The sequence below is a fragment of the Cucurbita pepo genome, chromosome 18 (assembly GCF_057944985.1).
Source record: "Cucurbita pepo subsp. pepo isolate OVF chromosome 18, ASM5794498v1, whole genome shotgun sequence".
Lineage (NCBI taxonomy): Eukaryota > Viridiplantae > Streptophyta > Magnoliopsida > Cucurbitales > Cucurbitaceae > Cucurbita > Cucurbita pepo.
The window spans coordinates 7507198-7524551 of record NC_141815.1 but is presented as its reverse complement, the minus strand read 5'-3'; the positions used below and the strand labels follow the sequence as shown (position 1 = coordinate 7524551).

Below are 17354 nucleotides of genomic sequence, written 5' to 3'. Positions count from 1 at the left end.
TGTAGAGCATCGAGGACCTAAAATCCACCCATTCCACATATCTAGAGAAGAGTGTACAACAATGTTACAAGATGTTATATTCAATTTGGATTACCTAAAGAATGAAGAACATGAAACAAGTAGTAAGCATGACAATTCATCATATTGTAATTTTCCAAAGTAGATCAACTTAGAAAACCCACCAAATTCAAAAAACCGTCTAGATGAATTCGAGCATCAAAACGAAAATATCTAACATTCAAGCCCTTTTTTTTGGTGGAGAATTTTGGGCCTCACCAATTGTCTGGTTAAGATTCATCCAACTTCAAATCTCCCGTAGCTCTCAACTTTCCTCATTTCCCTCACATCCTCCCCTTCACCCTCCTTCTAATCTGCAGGTTCCTCAGATACCCATTTCAAGTCGACTCACAACGAGGGGGTCGACTTTGATTGGTGCATTTTCTCTGGTTTTAGCTTTCTGAAACGATGGTGGGAGCTTTATCCATCGTGGGTTCATCAGCGGTGGACTCTCATACTTCCCCATGTTTGTGTTTAGATGCTTTGCCCACAACGAGCTGTTCAATGGGTCGAAAGCGTTTGCCGAAACCAAAGCACTTGTATCTAAGCAGCTCCTTCGTAGATAGTGGCCGGGAGTGGCTGCTCTCGGCGGATAGGATAAACAGGAGCTCAAGGAAACAGCACAAGAACAGAAGACTTATAGTTGTTGGTGAACTTGGGGGGCAATATGAAGATACCTTTGACGATGTTAAACTGGTAAGAACAGAAGACTTGTAGAGTGTTCTCTTGCTTAAACTGGTACGATAGCTTAGAGTAATAGCATTAGCACATCTGTTGTCTTGCTTGCTAGTGCTTTCGAAAAATTAAGCTAGCTAGAAAGTAACTTACCCGCTGAATTAGATCGATCAGTTGGTTGCTATAGACTGATTGCACGTAATGGGATTATCCTATTACTAGAATAACTTCCAATACACGGATTACAATTTTGACTGCCGAATAATCAATATAGTCCTCCCAAGGTATGGAATTGCAAGTCACATTGGTCAAACTTCGATATTGATAAGTCGAGAACCGCATCATTCTGGCGGTTCTCAATATCACGTAGGAGTGAAAAACACCTTTCCATTGAATGAAATGTTGGCATGGGGTTTCTTTCAATTCCATTTTCATCTACTGAAAAGAGGGCCCGAAAGAGCTTACCGGATGCACCATCGACCGTAGACAGCTCGACTGCGAGATTTTGACGCTAAGGTCGTTGGATGGGGTCAGGTGAGCTGCCTTTGACTTTTTTCCTTTCTTTGTTGCGTCGCTTAGTCAGGAAGTGGATTCGTGAACCATGTGCAGAGAGGGGGCAAGGCTCCCATGGAGAGCCAAACGTCTTCACACGAACCATGTGCAGAGAGGGGGCAAGGCTCCCATGGAGAGCCAAACGTCTTCACCTGTGAAGAGTAGATCGTTCAACACCTGCAACACAAACTCATTTTTGACCTATTGGTCCTAGTATCATAGGCAGCTGCCATAACCACACTCGTAACTCAGTAAGATACACATGAAATACAACGGCCATCAGGTTGATGCATGGCAATGTTCTTTTAAATATCATGGGATATGCTTGAGACTTAAGTTTTCCATTGATTTTGTTCTGGTCAAGTTTAATATGATTTTGTTGTTTTTCCAGTTTCTTGAGCTTTATCCTTCTCCCATCCTTTGCATACTCATTTGCCTACAAATTAATTACTGAACTGACTGAGATTTCTCTGGCTGCAGCAAATACTTAATTATTTTACATACAAGGCTGTGAGGACTGTTATGAACCAGCTCTATGAAATGAACCCCCCACAGTACAGGTGGCTTTATGAGTAAGTGCCATCGTTTTTTACACATTGAGACTGGCCATTTTTCTGTGTTACAGGAACTGGGGTCAGTTTACAAATAGTTGCAGAATTTTTTGTCATGGTAGCTCAAGTTGAAGCTGTCAAATTGTTCATGCTAGTTTGGTCGTGTTCTTGAATTTTGATCCTGTTCTATTCTTCTCCAACAGTTTTCTGTTATCTAACAAGCCATCAGATGGAAAACATTTCATGCGCACTCTTGTAAAGGTACTTCTTAAAAGTTCATACCTACTTCATGACTTGTACCAATCTATGCTTGGTACATGTTTTTCACTATTGGTTTTAGAGTCTATTTTGTGTAACGACCCAGATCCACCGCTAGCAGATATTGTCCTCTTTGGGCTTCCCCTCAAGGCTTTAAAACGTGTCTGCTAGGGGAAGGTTTCCACACCCTTATAAAGGGTGATTTGTTCTCCTCCCCAACCAATGTGGGACATCACAATCCACCCCCTTCGGGGCCAGCGTCCTCGCTGGCACTCGTTCCTTTATCCAATCCATGTGGGACCACCCCCAAATCCACCCCTCTTTGGGGTCCAGCGTCCTTACTGGCACACCGCCTTGTGTCTACCGGGAACAGCGAGAAGGCTGGCACATCGTCCGGTGTCCGGCTCTGATACCATTTGTAATAACCCAGATCCACCACTAGCAGATATTGTTCTCTTTGGGCTTTCCCTTTCGGGCTTCCCCTCAAGGCTTTAAAATGCGTCTATTAGGGGAAGGTTTCCACACCCTTATGAAGGGTGATTTGTTCTCCTCCCCAACCAATGTGGGACATCACATTTTGGAATGATTTTGAATGATTAAATCCATGTTTTTTTAGTGATTTTGAATATGATATGGAAGATTTTAACCATTTCAAAATCACTCTCAAACGTCCCATTGAATTCTTACTATGACTGACTTGTTCTAACGATCTCATATTTAACACCGGCTTTAGTTTTTAGCATTTTGCTATCTCAGTAGAAAGGGAAGGCCTAATATAAGCACACAGATGTTACAGAGTATGGTTAAATTGTGTATTTAGTTTCCATGCTTTAACTTCTAGTTTAGTTTACTTTTATAAGTTTCATTATAGTCTGTATCTTTGGATCAAACCTGCTACGAAGTAATATGAAATGCACCACATATCTACACATTCTTGAGTTATACACTCGAAAATAGTTGTTCTAAGTGTATTCAATGCTCCATAACTTGCCAAGTTACACAAAGGCTTGTGTCCAAGTGTGGTCCTCTTGCTTGACACAAAGTTAGCTAAAATGATTCCTTTTACTTCTGAACCAAACATTACAGTTTGATGTTAGGACACAAAGATTTAAGGTCATTTACAGCCTCGAGGCACACCTTGTGAAGTAGCGTTTTACTAAACCTGAATCATCGTTTTTCTAATTGATAGGAAAAGCAAGATCTTGCTGAAAGAGTAATGATCACACGTCTCCACCTTTATGGAAAATGGGTGAAGGTATTGCTATCATTGTAATGTTCCTTCAATATAGTTATCTTCTTTCTTTCTTCTTTTTTCTTTTGGGAAGATCATGCAACAAAGTTTGCGAACATTTATTTCTTCTGTGGTGTAGAAATGTAACCATGCTGAAATATACCAAGAGATCTCGGACGAAAACGTAGAATTAATGCGTGAGCGACTTATGCAGACTGTTATATGGCCTTCAGATGACACAAACACAGAGAAGATTGGCTAAAGAAGTATGGGTAATTTTGAGTTCTCTCTCCCTTGTCAATTCTTCTTGTATTGCATCCTTCAATCGTGATTAGTTTGATTGTTGAGTTGCCGATTGTATTCTTAGTTCAGTGAGGCAGTCTTTTTTTTGTTGAAGATATGTAAGCAATTAATCTTTATATTATGTACAAAAGTTTATATATTCAGACTCCATTTCGGTTATTCTGATGGTATAGTGTAGGGCTGGGATTTTCTCAGAACTTGTGCTTCTATAAATCGTGCATATTGGGATGAGATGGTACCAGAATGAGCAATAATGTGCAATTTACTGGTTGTTTCTTTGTTTGCACAGCTTGTTTAGCCTAATGGCCATTAAAATGTTTTCTTTAACTTGATTGTGCTTGATTGTGCCTGAGTTTTGAGATTCTTCGGTGAGTTATTCAGTATGACTTTTAGAATAACAGAACTTTTCTTTAGTAATATGCAGAACAGAACTAATTGATTATTCAAGCAAGAGAAAGAGAACATGTTATAAGTCTATAAATCAGTCACACTTTTCCAAAGATATTTTTTAATTAGTTCTCAAAAGAAAATTTTGAGCCACAAATTGCTCAAACCTCCTCCAAACCAAAGTGTTTTCTTCCCTAAAACATATCATACACACATACACCAAATAGATCAACAGGTAAAAGATGCATTTACTCAAGTACTTTGCTAAATAGTTGTCAGTAGAAGTAGGAAATCATGTTAGACCTACTTTGAACATCATGGAGCAAAACTTGAAATGAGAACGAAAGAAGACAGGGCAATGAAATTAATGAATTGTGATCAAAGCTAACACTGTAATTTTGTGTAAATATATCATTAAAGTCAATTCAACTGTAAAATGTACTATGTACCTCGAACATTGCATCTTTGTACATTGTAAAACTGAGCCCAGTATGTTATTTCATCAACTATCCAGCACTTCAAACACGCCACTTAGAGGATTCAACCACAGAAGGGGCCTGTCCATAATTATGAGGAATCATAAGAGATTATGTTCTACTAATCAACATCAATACTCTAATTTAAACATCTTAAATTCTGCTGCCTCAACAACGCTTCATATTACTATTGATAAACAAAAAGTTGGAAAACAATGAACTGGACCATTAATATTAATACAAGTTGGAATACAAACAATCTAGTTGACTCAAGTGCATCCCTTTCTCCGGGATCATAGAATAATGATGCTTCTTCTCCCAAAAGCCACATTCATGTGGAATAAATATGGATCAACACCACAACAGACCCTCCAAGCTTTTCCCATTTATACACCTGTTCTAACATAAGAGTTACAAATTTAAGCTCAAAAGACTGATTCATATGATTTTCTCAATTTGTTTATATAAATGGCCTTGCTAGAACTTAAATCATATTCATCAACTATTCCAAATCAACACAAATTAAACTGGAAACAGGGGGGGATTAAGTATAGTATCTGGACCATGTTATAACAACAATTACTTGGAAGTTTGCATCTGTTCGAAGGAAAGGAGACATCAGCTAAAATTGCATTACTCTCCTTGGATGCTTGAATAATATAAGCTATCCCTGAAAAGGTACATGTTAGCTAAACAGATATTCATTTGGATTGCGGTGTTTTTCCTTAACAAGGCTTTAGGATATATTTCCCGTAAAAGAGCATGGTACTGGGTTTTGGTAACCGCTGGAACAATGTATGAAAGCGACAATTTGTTGCCTAGATACTAAACACTCGAAACAGAACAGCAGTTGAGATAACCTGATGAATAATGGAACTTTTGATAGGCAATATTTACGAGTCTTATATTACACTTTCAAGCCAAACTAATCATACGGCCATTTGATTTCAAAAAGAAGGAAAAGAAGAATTTGAGAGAGAGAGATCAAAATTGCCACCAAAAGTGGCTGGTATGCATCCAAAAAAGATTTGTATGAGTAACCTAGAGATCAAAAGCCGCGCGTGGAATATACTGGAGCTTTCATGTTTTCCTGCAAAAGGCCAATGACAGAAGAAGCAAAAACTTGGTAGGTTAGAGCTCACGTTACATTTCTTTATTCATAAAATATTTCACAGCCATTCAAGAATTGCTGAAGTTTCACAAATCTCTTTGGATAGACACAGAGAGAACCGTAAAAGGTATCCATCACAATTCACAAAAAAGAATTAGAAAATAAGACAAAAAGATTCACCTATGAAGTAACATATGAGAACTCAAAAATTGCTTTTTTTAAGAGAAAAAATTCCTGCGACTTTTGAACATGAGCAAAGTGTGACATTTTGGATATATTTCACAAGTACATTATCTGTCACAGCTGCTCAATGAAATAATAAATAACCTTTAGTTCGCTTGGACATCTGGGAAGGGAAAAATAGAAATAAACTATCGAAGTCAAACATACCAGATGGATCAAAAGCCGCCGATGAAAAACTCAACAATATACTACAGAAAAGGTGGATGAAAAACAAAACTGCTAGCAGCGCTCTACTTCTCTTGGGTTTTGATGATGGAAATTTTATAATGTAATACCATCACCAAAAGCCATTAGTTGTCCAAGCACGGTTCTCACACGGAGCTGTAAAGGAGAAGAGACGAGGAATTAAGATAATATAGAGGTGAAAGGGGAGAAGGGGGAAGTGGAACTTAAATGAGGAAATAGATGACCTTAACATCCAGGCACGGATCATTGACCATATTCTTCATTTGAGAAACAATACCAGCATTCTGTAGCTTTGTAACCCTATCTAGTGCACGTGGACTTGAAGGCAGAGAAAGATTTATTATTGCCCAGACAGCAGCTATTCGAAGTTGACTGTTGTCACTCTGCAAAAACTTCACCACAAATGACTGGATCACGTCATCTCCTTGTGGAAATAGTTGTTTCATTAGCCTTTCCTTATGGAACTCATTTCCACTTGCAACATTGCAAAGTACATACATTCCCTGTATCAGTCATGCTTTAATAATTGCATTCTGATATGGTTTACTTAATAGTTAATTGATATACTCAATACCATAACAACAGATTTTATAGTCGTATAAAATTCCTCAAGTATCATTGAAAATGAATCTGCTGAAACTTAATTGTTTAATAGCCAGACAACATGGACATTATCCATCAGATGAGCGAGAACACGTATCATTTATGAAATAATGGTTTCTTTAAAATGCACTTTAACATTTCAGTCAAATATAAGCACCTAAATAACTTCGCTTTTTTTATTCCTATCATCCTATCAAAGAAATCCACCATCATTCTCAGTCTTCCCATCAATATTGGCTCCCTTAATAAATTTTGGATTCTTCCTTCCACATTTAATGTCAGCTTTCTTGATAAGAGTCAGACAGACATGTAAAAGATAGGTATTCTAGACAAATGCCACAAAACAAAGTGAGAAAAGGTATTGAAACTCCTATGGAAGGAGAGAGTTCATCCTTTGGCAAGTTTTCCCCTTTGCTCAACCAATTTCCAGATATTTTAAATTTTTCGGCTTCAATCTATAGAGACAACCAAGTAAGATATAGATCACAGGCTTAAAGCATAAGCAATCATGTCATTTTCCTTATTCTTTCTTCAGTTAACGTGAAACTTTGAATTGTAACTGACAATTTTCCATTTGTATCTTTGTTTGCTCCTTTTTAAAAGAAAAAACGAAAGGAAAATAATATTATTGATGAAGGATATTATATACGAAAGAAAAAACCTCAACAGAATCATAGAGACCAGGTTAAGGGTCCTCATGACCTTAAAAATAGAAATATCTCTCTAGTTTGTTGGTATCTATGTAAAATAGTAATGCAGAGTGTCAGACCTACTTATGAGATCTTTCAGGAGGGAAAACATAAATACTTCGGCGTAGCATGTTTAATCAATTTGTGTGTCTATTATGCATTTACGTAACATCGTTACTGTATGTTTATTCAACATGGTTGTTGTTAGCCAATTTTAAGCTGAGCTCAGAGTTTCCTAGTAACTAACACCACTTTGTAAAATCGGCCCTTTCAATAGACTGCTTTGCAACCATTTCTTAGCTTTTTCCTCTCCAAAATAAACCTTTCCTTTTGAGCATACATCACATTCAAAAGTTGAAAACAAAACAAAACTAACCTGGACCCCAATTTCATCCCTTGAAATACTTTGCAATTGCCGGCAAATAGTATTCAATATGATACCATCTTCAGCAAACGCGTACTCAATTGAGTCCTCACATCCATCAATAAGATTGCGCACAAGGGCCATAGCATGCTCTTGTATGGAAGGCTCTGGATCTGAAACATAAACATACAAAGCAGTATTGATTAAACACAAGATGAAATCAACCATAAAGATGGACAACAGAGTTCAACAGTACCACAGACAAGGCTGGCTAACAAGGAAGCTGTTAACTCCACGAAGATCCCTGATTTATACATGTTGTTTGCAAGGAACATTAAATTCCTTAAAGCCCACAATGCATTTAGCCTTATGTCCAAGTCCATAGACTTTGATAATCGAACCAGCTCTTTAACACCTCCACATTCTATAAATATTGATCTCTTTGTTGAAAATTCGACAACTATATTGCTAATAGCACCAAGTGCTGCAACCTGTTTAAATAGTATGAAATGATAATTATTGCGCAAAACCAAAAATAACTGAACAACCAAATAACCTCTTTCTACCTGACCATTCAATGGCTTAAAAAGTAGGAAGATTCTCACAATTTGAGAACTTGATATATCAAGATAAGTAAGTTTACCTGAACAGCATTAGAAGGATTGTGTAAAAGCCGAACAACAGGAAGGACAACTGTTTCGTTCATAAAGTAACCTGCACTCAAATTCTGAGTATGATGCCATTAGAAACAGGGGAAGGGAAAGACTATGAATATCAGAATAGCTAATATTAATATAGCATTAAATACCTTGATTGATCTAGAGACACTTCTCAAGCAAGTGCAAGCTGCAATACGTATGTCACTACTTTCATGTTGTAGGAAATCAATCACTATGTTCATTACCTATGTCATGATTATAAGCAAATTAATAAAAATTCATAAACCTAAGCAAGTTAAATTCCAACAAAATTCAGATTTGTTAACCTCCATCAGTTAGTAGCTTTGTTAAATATCAAAGGGTAAAATAAAGAGAAAATTTTGAGAACCCGCCACAATAATTGTTACCACCACAAATGTGTTGCTTCTTCTTCCTCCTTTTCTTTTCTTTCTTTCTTTTTTTTTTTTTTTTTTTTTTTTTTTTTTTTTTTCCTTTTTTTTTTTTCCCATTTTTTTCCTTTGATTCAATTGGAATGGACCAGCGATATAGTTTAACTATTTTTTCCTTGGAAAGTTTTGAGGACTTAAAAACAGATGACAGACACATTTGCCAAACAGATACCTTTTTAAAAATCTTTAATAATAAAGATAACTATCAACTTAGGGCAGAAATAACCATAGACAAAAATTCTAATAGACAAACAAACGATTTTAGACATCAATTTAGGTACCTAGCCAATTTGACTTAGTGAAAAACATGACTAACCTCTGGACTAGGAAAACTGCACAAGTTAAATGCATTGTAATTGATAAATGTTACAAAAAAAAAAACCAATAAGTTGACTTAACAAAAAAGTTAATGCAATCAGAATAAGAAATAAACCTGCAAAGAGAGAAATCTAGACCTACAGCTCTCCAACTTTGAGCATAGATGAGAAAAGGCCAACAATATTCCTTGGAAACGTCTAGGACTCAACTGATCCTTTTGCAAGTGATTGTACAACTTATCAATTGCATTTGCCTCAAAAGTTAGTTTCTGTAGCTCCTCCTTCTCAGCAATTAAAGTCGAAAAAACGAAGGAAGCTTCATCTCCAACTTGACCTGGATTATCAAGAAGCTCAAGCAAACTATGTATCAATTTCATTTTGATTCCTATATCTTGCAGATAACAAGGTGATGAATTCCTTATAACAATCAAGCAGACGCAAGCTAGCAATCTTGTCTTGGGATTTCTATCCTTCATCAATTCAATTATATAACTCAAACAATCTTCTCTACCAGGTTGCATGAACTTTGCTATGGCTTCGACATTATTTTTAAATATTGTGGCAATAGACTCTAAACTAGCATCCCTTTGACTTAGAGAACCATCAAGAAGATCAATCAGCTTCTCTAGAACTCCACCATTACACAATGCCTTCTGCTCCGCAATTGTGTCACAGGAATGAATAATGATGCTTGCCCCAAGTCCAGTCACATTTTCATTTTGACTATTCAATAATGAAAGAAGAAATTTAGTGTTTTCCTGCTGAAGGAAATCATACTTGGGAGCCAACTTTGATTGATAAACCATTCTTAATGAACGAGCTCCTGCGTCCACAACCTTAAAAACAGAACATATTTATATATACCCATCAAAGTTCACATTAGGATTGATAAGAAAGTTGAAAAAATTGCATACAGAAAATAAAGAAGACAAAAGCAAGAGTTTGCACTATGTACATAATAAATTCTTGTAGAAATCTAAGGCGTGGTGTATAAACAGGAAGGTCCCATTGGATGTACAGGTTTTGAAAGGAAGGACTCCATTTTTGCTTAAATTTGTTTTTCCTTTCAAAAGATGTAGCCATCTACTCTAGACTCTGATTGGTAGTTCAAAAAGAGTACTTAAGGAATATGCTAACTAATCCAAAAAAGACGATTATGAGTAGAAAAAGGAGCTATTATCCAGTTCCACGGAGACTTTCTTCTTCACTTTTAACAGAGCATTTCTTGTAGTTCGAAGAGGTCAAAATAGAGAAGATTAGAAGAAGGGTCAACGCCACAGAAATGCAATTTAAAATCAAACGAAGGAATTTGCATTTGTAACTTCAAATTAAGCGCATAAATGCAAATTTCAATAGAACAACACTAGATACTCTTCCTCAATTTCCCCAGAAATGCACTTCCCAAATTGGAACAAAACGGATAGAAAGAACAAGAAAAGAGGGAAAGGAGAAGCACCTTGGGATCGGGATCAGCAAGCAATCGAAGCAGTCGAGGGAGGGCTCCGGCATCGAGAACGGCGGAGACACCGGCGTCGACGCCGCAGGCAAAGCTGCCGAGAACAGCAGCGGACTGGACGAGAATGTTGGGGTCGGAAGTGGAGGAGAGGATTGCAGCAACGTGAGGGACAACGCCGAGCTTGATGAAGGACAGCTTCTTGGTGCGGTTACCGATGATATGATTCTTGATGTCTCTCAATGCCTTCAGCTTCACGGCGGCGTCGGCGGCAGTCAATCGGCTGACGAGCTCGGAGGAGGGCTTCGGAATCGCAGAAGAAGCTGAGGTCGGCATCGTCCCAGTACCGAGAGAGCTACTGGGATGGGAATGGCATCGAGGCCACAGCAGAGAGAACCCCTCGGAGCTTTGAAAGCTACAAGACAGCCTCCAATGGAGTTACGAGGAGAAAGGGATTTTCTTTTTCTTCCAATAATTAGAAATATCCCATTTTTAGTTAATTAGAAATATAATATTCGTCCAGTTTAGTTAACGAGTAGAAATCACTCCCTACTCTCTTCTTCATTCACTGTTTAAACGAAAATTCTCTATATCGTTCAAGATGTGTTACTGTAGGACCCTAGTCTCGTTGATTAAATGGACATTTCACTCCTTGCCCTCGTTCTCATTCACCGTTTAAACGAAGATTCTCTGCTTCGTTCAAAGTGGGTTACGGTAGGATCTTGGTCTCGCTGGTTAAATGGACATTTCACTCCCTGCTCTCTTCCCCATTTACCGTTTAAATGAAAATTCCCTGGCCTGTTCAGGTGGATTACGATAGGACCATGCTAACGCTGGTTAAATGGACATTTCAGTTCAAAGTACGAGAATTTAACCTTTCGACCTAAAGAAATCACTGTTTAGTTAATCTTCGTCCCTATTTAGTTAGCGAGCAGAAATCACTCCCTACTCTCTTCCTCATTCACCATTTAAACGAAAATTCTCTATCTCGTTCAAGGTGTGTTACTGTAGGACCCTAGTCTCGCTGATTAAATGGACATTTTCACTCCTTGTTCTCGTCCTCATTCATCGTTTAAACAAAGATTCTTTGTCTCATTCAAGGTAGGTTACGGTAGGATCCTGGTCTCGCTGGTTAAATGGACATTTCATTCCTTGCCCTCGTCCTCATTCACCGTTTAAACGAAAACTCTCTATCTCGTTCAAGGTGTTACTGTAAGACCCTAGTCTCGTTGATCAAATGGACATTTCACTCCTTGTCCTCGTCCTTATTCGCTGTTTAAACGAAAATCTCTATCTCATTCAAGGTGTGTACTGTAGGGCCCTAGTGTTGTTGATTAAATGGACATTTTCACTCCTTTCTCTCGTCCTCATTCACCGTTTAAACGAAGATTCTTTGCTTCGTTCAAGGTGGGTTACGGTAGGATCCTGGTCTCGTTGGTTAAATGGACATTTCACTCCTTGCTCTCTTCCCCATCTACCATTTAAATGAAAATTCTCTGCCCTGTTCAAGGTGGATTACAACAAGACCATGTTATTGCTGGTTAAATGGACATTTTAGTTCAAAACGAAAAACGGACAATAATCTATTGGTGGTTAATACCAGTTTTTTTTATTAGTACGAGAATTTAACCTTTCGACCTAAAGAAACCACTGTTTAGTTAATCTTCGTCCCTATTTAGATAGCGAGGAGAAATCACTCCCTACTCTCTTCTTCATTCACCGTTTAAACGAAAATTCTCTATCTCGTTCTAGGTGTGTTACCGTAGGACCTTAGTCTCGCAGATTAAATGGACATTTCACTCCTTGCCCTCGTCCTCATTCACCATTTAAACGAAGATTCTCTGCCTCGTTCAAGGTGGGTTACAGTAGGATCCTGGTCTCGCTGGTTAAATGGACATTTCACTCCCTGATCTCTTCCCCATTTACCGCTTAAATGAAAATTTCCTGCCCCGTTCAAGGTGGATTACGATAGGACTATGCTCTTGCAAGTTAAATAGACATTTCAGTTCAAAACGAAAACCCGACAACAATCCATTGGTTGTTAATACCATTTTTTTTTAGTATTGTCATATTAAAAGACAAGTCCACCGGGTTTGTGAAGGATGAATGGGCGAATGGTAGAGCGATAGCATGCCATTTAAACCTCCAAAACTCTCGATTTCAAGCGCTCAACTATCCCAAATCCACGCCCAACTCCTCACAAATCCGAAGCCCCACGTTTTCAACCCTTTGCTCGGTGCTTTGGTGGACTCCGTCGCCCCTGAAAATGGCCTCTTCCTCTACAACCAAATGCTTCGACACCCATCTTCCCACAACCACTACACCTTCACTTACGCCCTCAAAGCCTGTTTTCTTCTCCATGAAACCCACAAGGGCCTCGAAATCCATGCCCGTCTCATCAAATCAGGTCACCTTTCTGACATCTTCATCCAAAATTCTTTGCTCCATTTCTACATCGTCGATGGCGATGTTCCTTCTGCTTCTCGAGTCTTTGATTCCATCCCTGACCCAGATGTGGTTTCGTGGACTTCGATCATTTCGGGGCTTTCCAAGCTGGGTTTTAAAGAGGAAGCTCTGGGTAAGTTCTTGTCCATGAATGTGAGCCCTAATTCTGCTACTCTTGTTAGTGCTTTATCTGCTTGTTCTAGTCTAAGGTGTGTTAAGATTGGAAAAGCCATACATGGGCTAAAATTGCGGAGTTTGAATGTGGAAAGTGTTAGTTTGGACAATGCCCTTCTGGATTTTTACGTTAGATGTGGGTCTTTGAGGGGTGCACAGAACCTGTTCGACGAAATGCCTCAAAGAGATGTTGTGTCTTGGACTACGTTAATCGGAGGTTATGCACTGACAGGATTATGTGAAGAGGCTGTGAGGGTATTCCAAAATATGGTTCATGCGAGAGAGGCCACACCCAATGAGGCCACTCTAATCAATGTACTATCTGCATGTTCTTCCATGTCTGCTCTGCATTTGGGTCAATGGGTACATTCATATATCAACTCTAGGCACGACGTGATAATTGATGGAAACATTGGAAATGCTTTGATTAACATGTATGTAAAATGTGGCAGCATGGAAAAGGCAATTTCAATCTTCAAAACTGTTGAACACAAGGATATCATATCATGGAGCACAATCATAAGTGGGTTAGCCATGAATGGCCAAGGCAAGCAAGCTTTTGGTCTCTTTTCACTCATGCTAGTTCATGGCATTACTCCAGATGCCATAACATTTCTCAGCTTGTTATCTGCATGCAGCCATGGTGGGTTGATCAATCAAGGCTTGATGGTGTTTGAAGCCATGAAATACGTTTACAATGTTGCACCTGAGATGAGGCATTATGCTTGCATGGTGGACATGTATGGGAAGGCTGGGCTTTTAGATGAAGCAGAGGCGTTCATAAAGGAGATGCCTGTGGAAGCAGAAGGGCCAGTTTGGGGAGCGCTGCTTCATGCTTGTCAACTCCATGGGAATGAGAGGTATGAGAAAGTTAGGCAATGGCTGCTTAACAGCAAGAGCATTACAGTGGGAACTTATGCTTTGTTATCGAATACTTATGCTAGTTGTGATAGATGGAATGATGCTAATGAAGTTCGAGACGCCATGAGAAGTAGAGGACTGAAGAAAATGGCTGGTTGTAGCTGGATTGAATTGGCTGATCCCTTGAATCCATTGGGTTGAATGTGGGAGAGTCGAGAAAAATGGGGTAAGATGTTGAAAAGTTCATGCTTTTTTTGTTAAGTGTTGGATAGAGTTTGTTGGATGATGAAAGTTCTACCAGGACTAATTTAGGGAATGATTGTGGGTTTATAATCAAGGAATACTCTTTTCATTGGCACGAGGCCTTTTGGAGAGGCCCAAAACAAAACCATGAGAGCTTATGCTCAAAGTGGACAATATCATACCATTGTGGAGAGTGGTATTCGTCTAACATGGTATTAGAGCCATGCCCTAAACTTAGTCGTGCCAATAGATTGGTAAATCTTCAAATATCGAACAAAGGACTCCAAAAAGAAAAGGAGTCAAGCCTCCTCGAAGGCAGTAAAAAATGACTAGGACTCTAAAGGAGTCGAGCCTCGATTAAAGGGAAGGCGCACTTTGTTCGAGGGGAGGTGTTGGATGATGAAAGTCCCACATCAGCTAATTTAGGGAATGGTCATGAGTTTATAATCAAGGAACACTCTCTCCATTGGTATGAGGTCTCTTGGGAAGCCCAAAACAAAGACACGAGAGCTTATGCTCAAAGTGGACAATATCATACCATTGTGGAGAGTCGTATTCGTCTAACATAGTTGATAGGATCGCTTTGAAATAATGTTAATGTTTAAGGATAAAAATGAGAATTTTGAAAATTAGGTACGATTAAAACTTACACTAAAGTTTAGCAATACCTATATAATATATATAATATATATATATAGTTTGAATAAAGTAACATGATTTCACAATTGTATGTATAGAAATGGTTACATATATTTTTAACATGATTTTATATAAATATTTCAAAAGAATGTGTGATAATAAAAATATCAATACATTCCAATCCAAGAAACCAAACAAGATTATATTATCATTTTACCCTAAAGTGTACTATTTCAGTTTAGTTTATTATTTCATGTTTGTCTTTTAAAATTAATTAAAAATTAACAAATTTTATTAAAATTACGAGGACTAAAAATAAATATTTAAAATTATATAGATTAAAATGAAGCAAAATTCACCGTCTAAATTAATAAAAATAACTTTGAACTTTGCATTTTATCAAAAAAAAAAAAAAAAAAAAAAAAAAAAAAAAAAAAAAACTCCTAAACTTACTTTTTTTAAAAAAAAAACTTTAAATTATAAAAATAAAAAATACTTTTATCATTAATATTTTATTTCAAGAATAGTTTTTTATAAAGATAAAATGTGTTAATGTACTTTTTAAAATTTTTTTATAACAAAATATTTTAAAACTTTTATAAAAAATTCGAGCGGTATTAATGAAAGTTTTTAAAGTAAGTTTTTAAAGTTTAAGGATTTTTTTTTGTAACATCACTCAAAGTTCAAGAGTATTTTTAAAATAAAATATTCACTATTTCCATTTAAAATTAATGATAAACGAATTATTTAAACTTATTCAAAAGTTTAAGAGTCCAAGCTGTTGGTTTTTTGGCATTGATCTCACTTTAATTAATTTCAATCAATTAATTGATGTTTTGATGATAACAAACCTACTTTTTAATTATTAATTATTTTCAGTATTTTGAACTGTCCACAGTATAAGGTCGGGAATAACAATTTCAACGACTTTTCAATTACTCAAATCAGAGCTAAAACGAAGAAATTACAGTCGAGACAACATACCCGACGTGATGATGTGGCAGCAAAATCAAAATGATGGACAAATCAAAATATATCAAAGTATGACATTTATGATTTTGGGAGAGTAACAAATGGTGGAGTTTTTCTTGTTACTATATTTTTAAATAAAGTTATTTTTACAAAATATAAATTTGAATCTAACCGTTACTCACATCGATTTTTATTATTACAATATTATATTATTATATTATTATATTTTAAAATTTTTGTGGTTACTCACATAGTTTTTATTATTATTATATTATTATATTTATAATAAATTTTGAATTTCATTTGACCGTTACTCACATAACTTTTTATTATTATTATATTATATTACTATTATATTAAAATTTTGAAATAAATGAATTTAGAAAAATTTCTTATTTATTTACTTTTAATCTCCACCTTCCATTATTCCTAACACAATCCAATGGTCAATATTCAATCCTACATTTTGCCACTTTTCTCCTCTATATAAACTCATCTTCCCCACATTTAAAAAAAAACAACTTACATACATTCTCCAATACTCATTTGTTCAAAGTCTTCATTGTTTGTTGCTCTCTCCAAGCTTACAAGTTTATTTTTTTTTATCTTATTCTTCAGAGGGATTATTTTTGTATTGTGAGGAAATAGTTGTGAGTATCCCAAATTGTAAATCTACTCTTTGAGAGAGTTGTGGTGTGTTATTATCAAACTCAAATACTTGTATCGGTTTGATCCTGCGCCGGGGAAAGGATTGAGTTTGCTCTTGAACTCGTAAAAAGAGCGGTGTAGCGGTTTGGCTCAGATCCGTGGAAAGAGTCGAGAAAGTTCTTTATTCAAATTCCCAAGAGGCGCTTGGGGAGTGGAGTAGGTCGAGTTTGACCGAACCACTATAAAACTACGGTGTCATTTTCTCTGACTCTTTTCTATTTAATTTCAAAATTATTATTGTGATTTATTGCATGTTCTACTTGATTATTGTTTTGACCTGAATTACTTTGTTATAGTAATTATCATCTTTTACTTATTTGTAAAAAGTTTCATCATTAGAAAAATTAATCACGTTTAAACACTTTTATCGTTAAAACCCTATTCACCCCCCTCTAGGGTTGCCATACCGATCCAACACAAGCTTCTTGAGAAGACTTTGCAGGAGTGATCCACTCAAATGTGGCATCATCTACTCTTTGGTAGATTGTGAATAACGCCTCCTCCTTCTTCATCTCCTCCTTCCTGAATCCATTCATCGTCGTGTCCTTCCTGAATCCATTCATCACCGTGTCCCATGCTCCCCTTCTTCGAGTCCAAAACCATTTAAATTTGAAAGCAATCAAAACGAAAAGTTAATTTTTGGATATATCTTAAATTATTTGGTTAAGATTTTTCTTTCAGATAAATTGTTAAATTTATGTTATATTTAAAAAGAATTTTAAAAGTTTAAACCTTTTCTTAATCTATA

The 17354-nt window shown here is 36.8% G+C and overlaps 3 protein-coding genes across 7 annotated transcripts; 2 read left to right on the top strand and 1 right to left on the bottom strand.

The window, feature by feature from the left end:
• The first annotated feature begins 378 nt into the window (after window positions 1-378).
• Window positions 379-3786, top strand: LOC111779993 (chaperonin-like RbcX protein 2, chloroplastic). Its single transcript, XM_023660222.2, has 5 exons — window positions 379-753; window positions 1765-1856; window positions 2039-2096; window positions 3283-3348; window positions 3464-3786. Exons 1-5 carry the CDS (start codon window positions 466-468, stop codon window positions 3584-3586), a joined length of 627 nt encoding a protein of 208 aa, XP_023515990.2. The 5' UTR covers window positions 379-465; the 3' UTR covers window positions 3587-3786.
• On the bottom strand, window positions 1100-11037 carry LOC111779992 (uncharacterized). Of its 5 annotated transcripts, none has more exons than XR_015413681.1 (11): window positions 10568-11037; window positions 9228-9947; window positions 8495-8590; window positions 8330-8413; window positions 7943-8177; window positions 7699-7859; window positions 6255-6533; window positions 5992-6165; window positions 5532-5580; window positions 4464-4571; window positions 1100-1461 (listed from the first exon to the last, which is right to left on the bottom strand). XR_015413681.1 is itself a non-coding variant. In XM_023660220.2 (8 exons), exons 1-8 carry the CDS (start codon window positions 10898-10900, stop codon window positions 6106-6108), a joined length of 1968 nt encoding a protein of 655 aa, XP_023515988.2. In that variant the 5' UTR covers window positions 10901-11037; the 3' UTR covers window positions 5991-6105. The 5 variants fall into 5 exon arrangements, 1 of the variants encoding a protein (XP_023515988.2); XR_015413680.1 differs by lacking the exons at window positions 1100-1461; window positions 4464-4571 and adding exons at window positions 4767-4884; window positions 5074-5160; XR_015413679.1 differs by lacking the exons at window positions 1100-1461; window positions 4464-4571 and adding an exon at window positions 4767-5160.
• Window positions 11038-12629: 1592 nt separating this feature from the next.
• LOC111779701 (pentatricopeptide repeat-containing protein At4g38010) lies at window positions 12630-14377 on the top strand. Its single transcript, XM_023659818.2, has one exon. It carries the CDS (start codon window positions 12695-12697, stop codon window positions 14243-14245), a length of 1551 nt encoding a protein of 516 aa, XP_023515586.2. The 5' UTR covers window positions 12630-12694; the 3' UTR covers window positions 14246-14377.
• The last annotated feature ends 2977 nt before the right edge of the window (window positions 14378-17354 follow it).

Bases quoted from the DNA above. Each gene is read 5' to 3' on its own strand.
- LOC111779993 (XM_023660222.2), top strand. From the start codon at position 466: ATGGTGGGAGCTTTATCCATCGTGGGTTCATCAGCGGTGGACTCTCAT. The intron at 1,857-2,038 runs GTAAGTGCCATC...CTTCTCCAACAG, and splicing joins CAGTACAGGTGGCTTTATGA to TTTTCTGTTATCTAACAAGC. The intron at 2,097-3,282 runs GTACTTCTTAAA...TCTAATTGATAG, and splicing joins TCATGCGCACTCTTGTAAAG to GAAAAGCAAGATCTTGCTGA.
- LOC111779992 (XM_023660220.2), bottom strand. From the start codon at position 10,900: ATGCCGACCTCAGCTTCTTCTGCGATTCCGAAGCCCTCCTCCGAGCTC. The intron at 9,948-10,567 runs GTGCTTCTCCTT...TCTGTTTTTAAG, and splicing joins TTGCTGATCCCGATCCCAAG to GTTGTGGACGCAGGAGCTCG. The intron at 6,166-6,254 runs GTCATCTATTTC...TCTCCTTTACAG, and splicing joins ATCCGTGCCTGGATGTTAAG to CTCCGTGTGAGAACCGTGCT.
- LOC111779701 (XM_023659818.2), top strand. From the start codon at position 12,695: ATGCCATTTAAACCTCCAAAACTCTCGATTTCAAGCGCTCAACTATCC.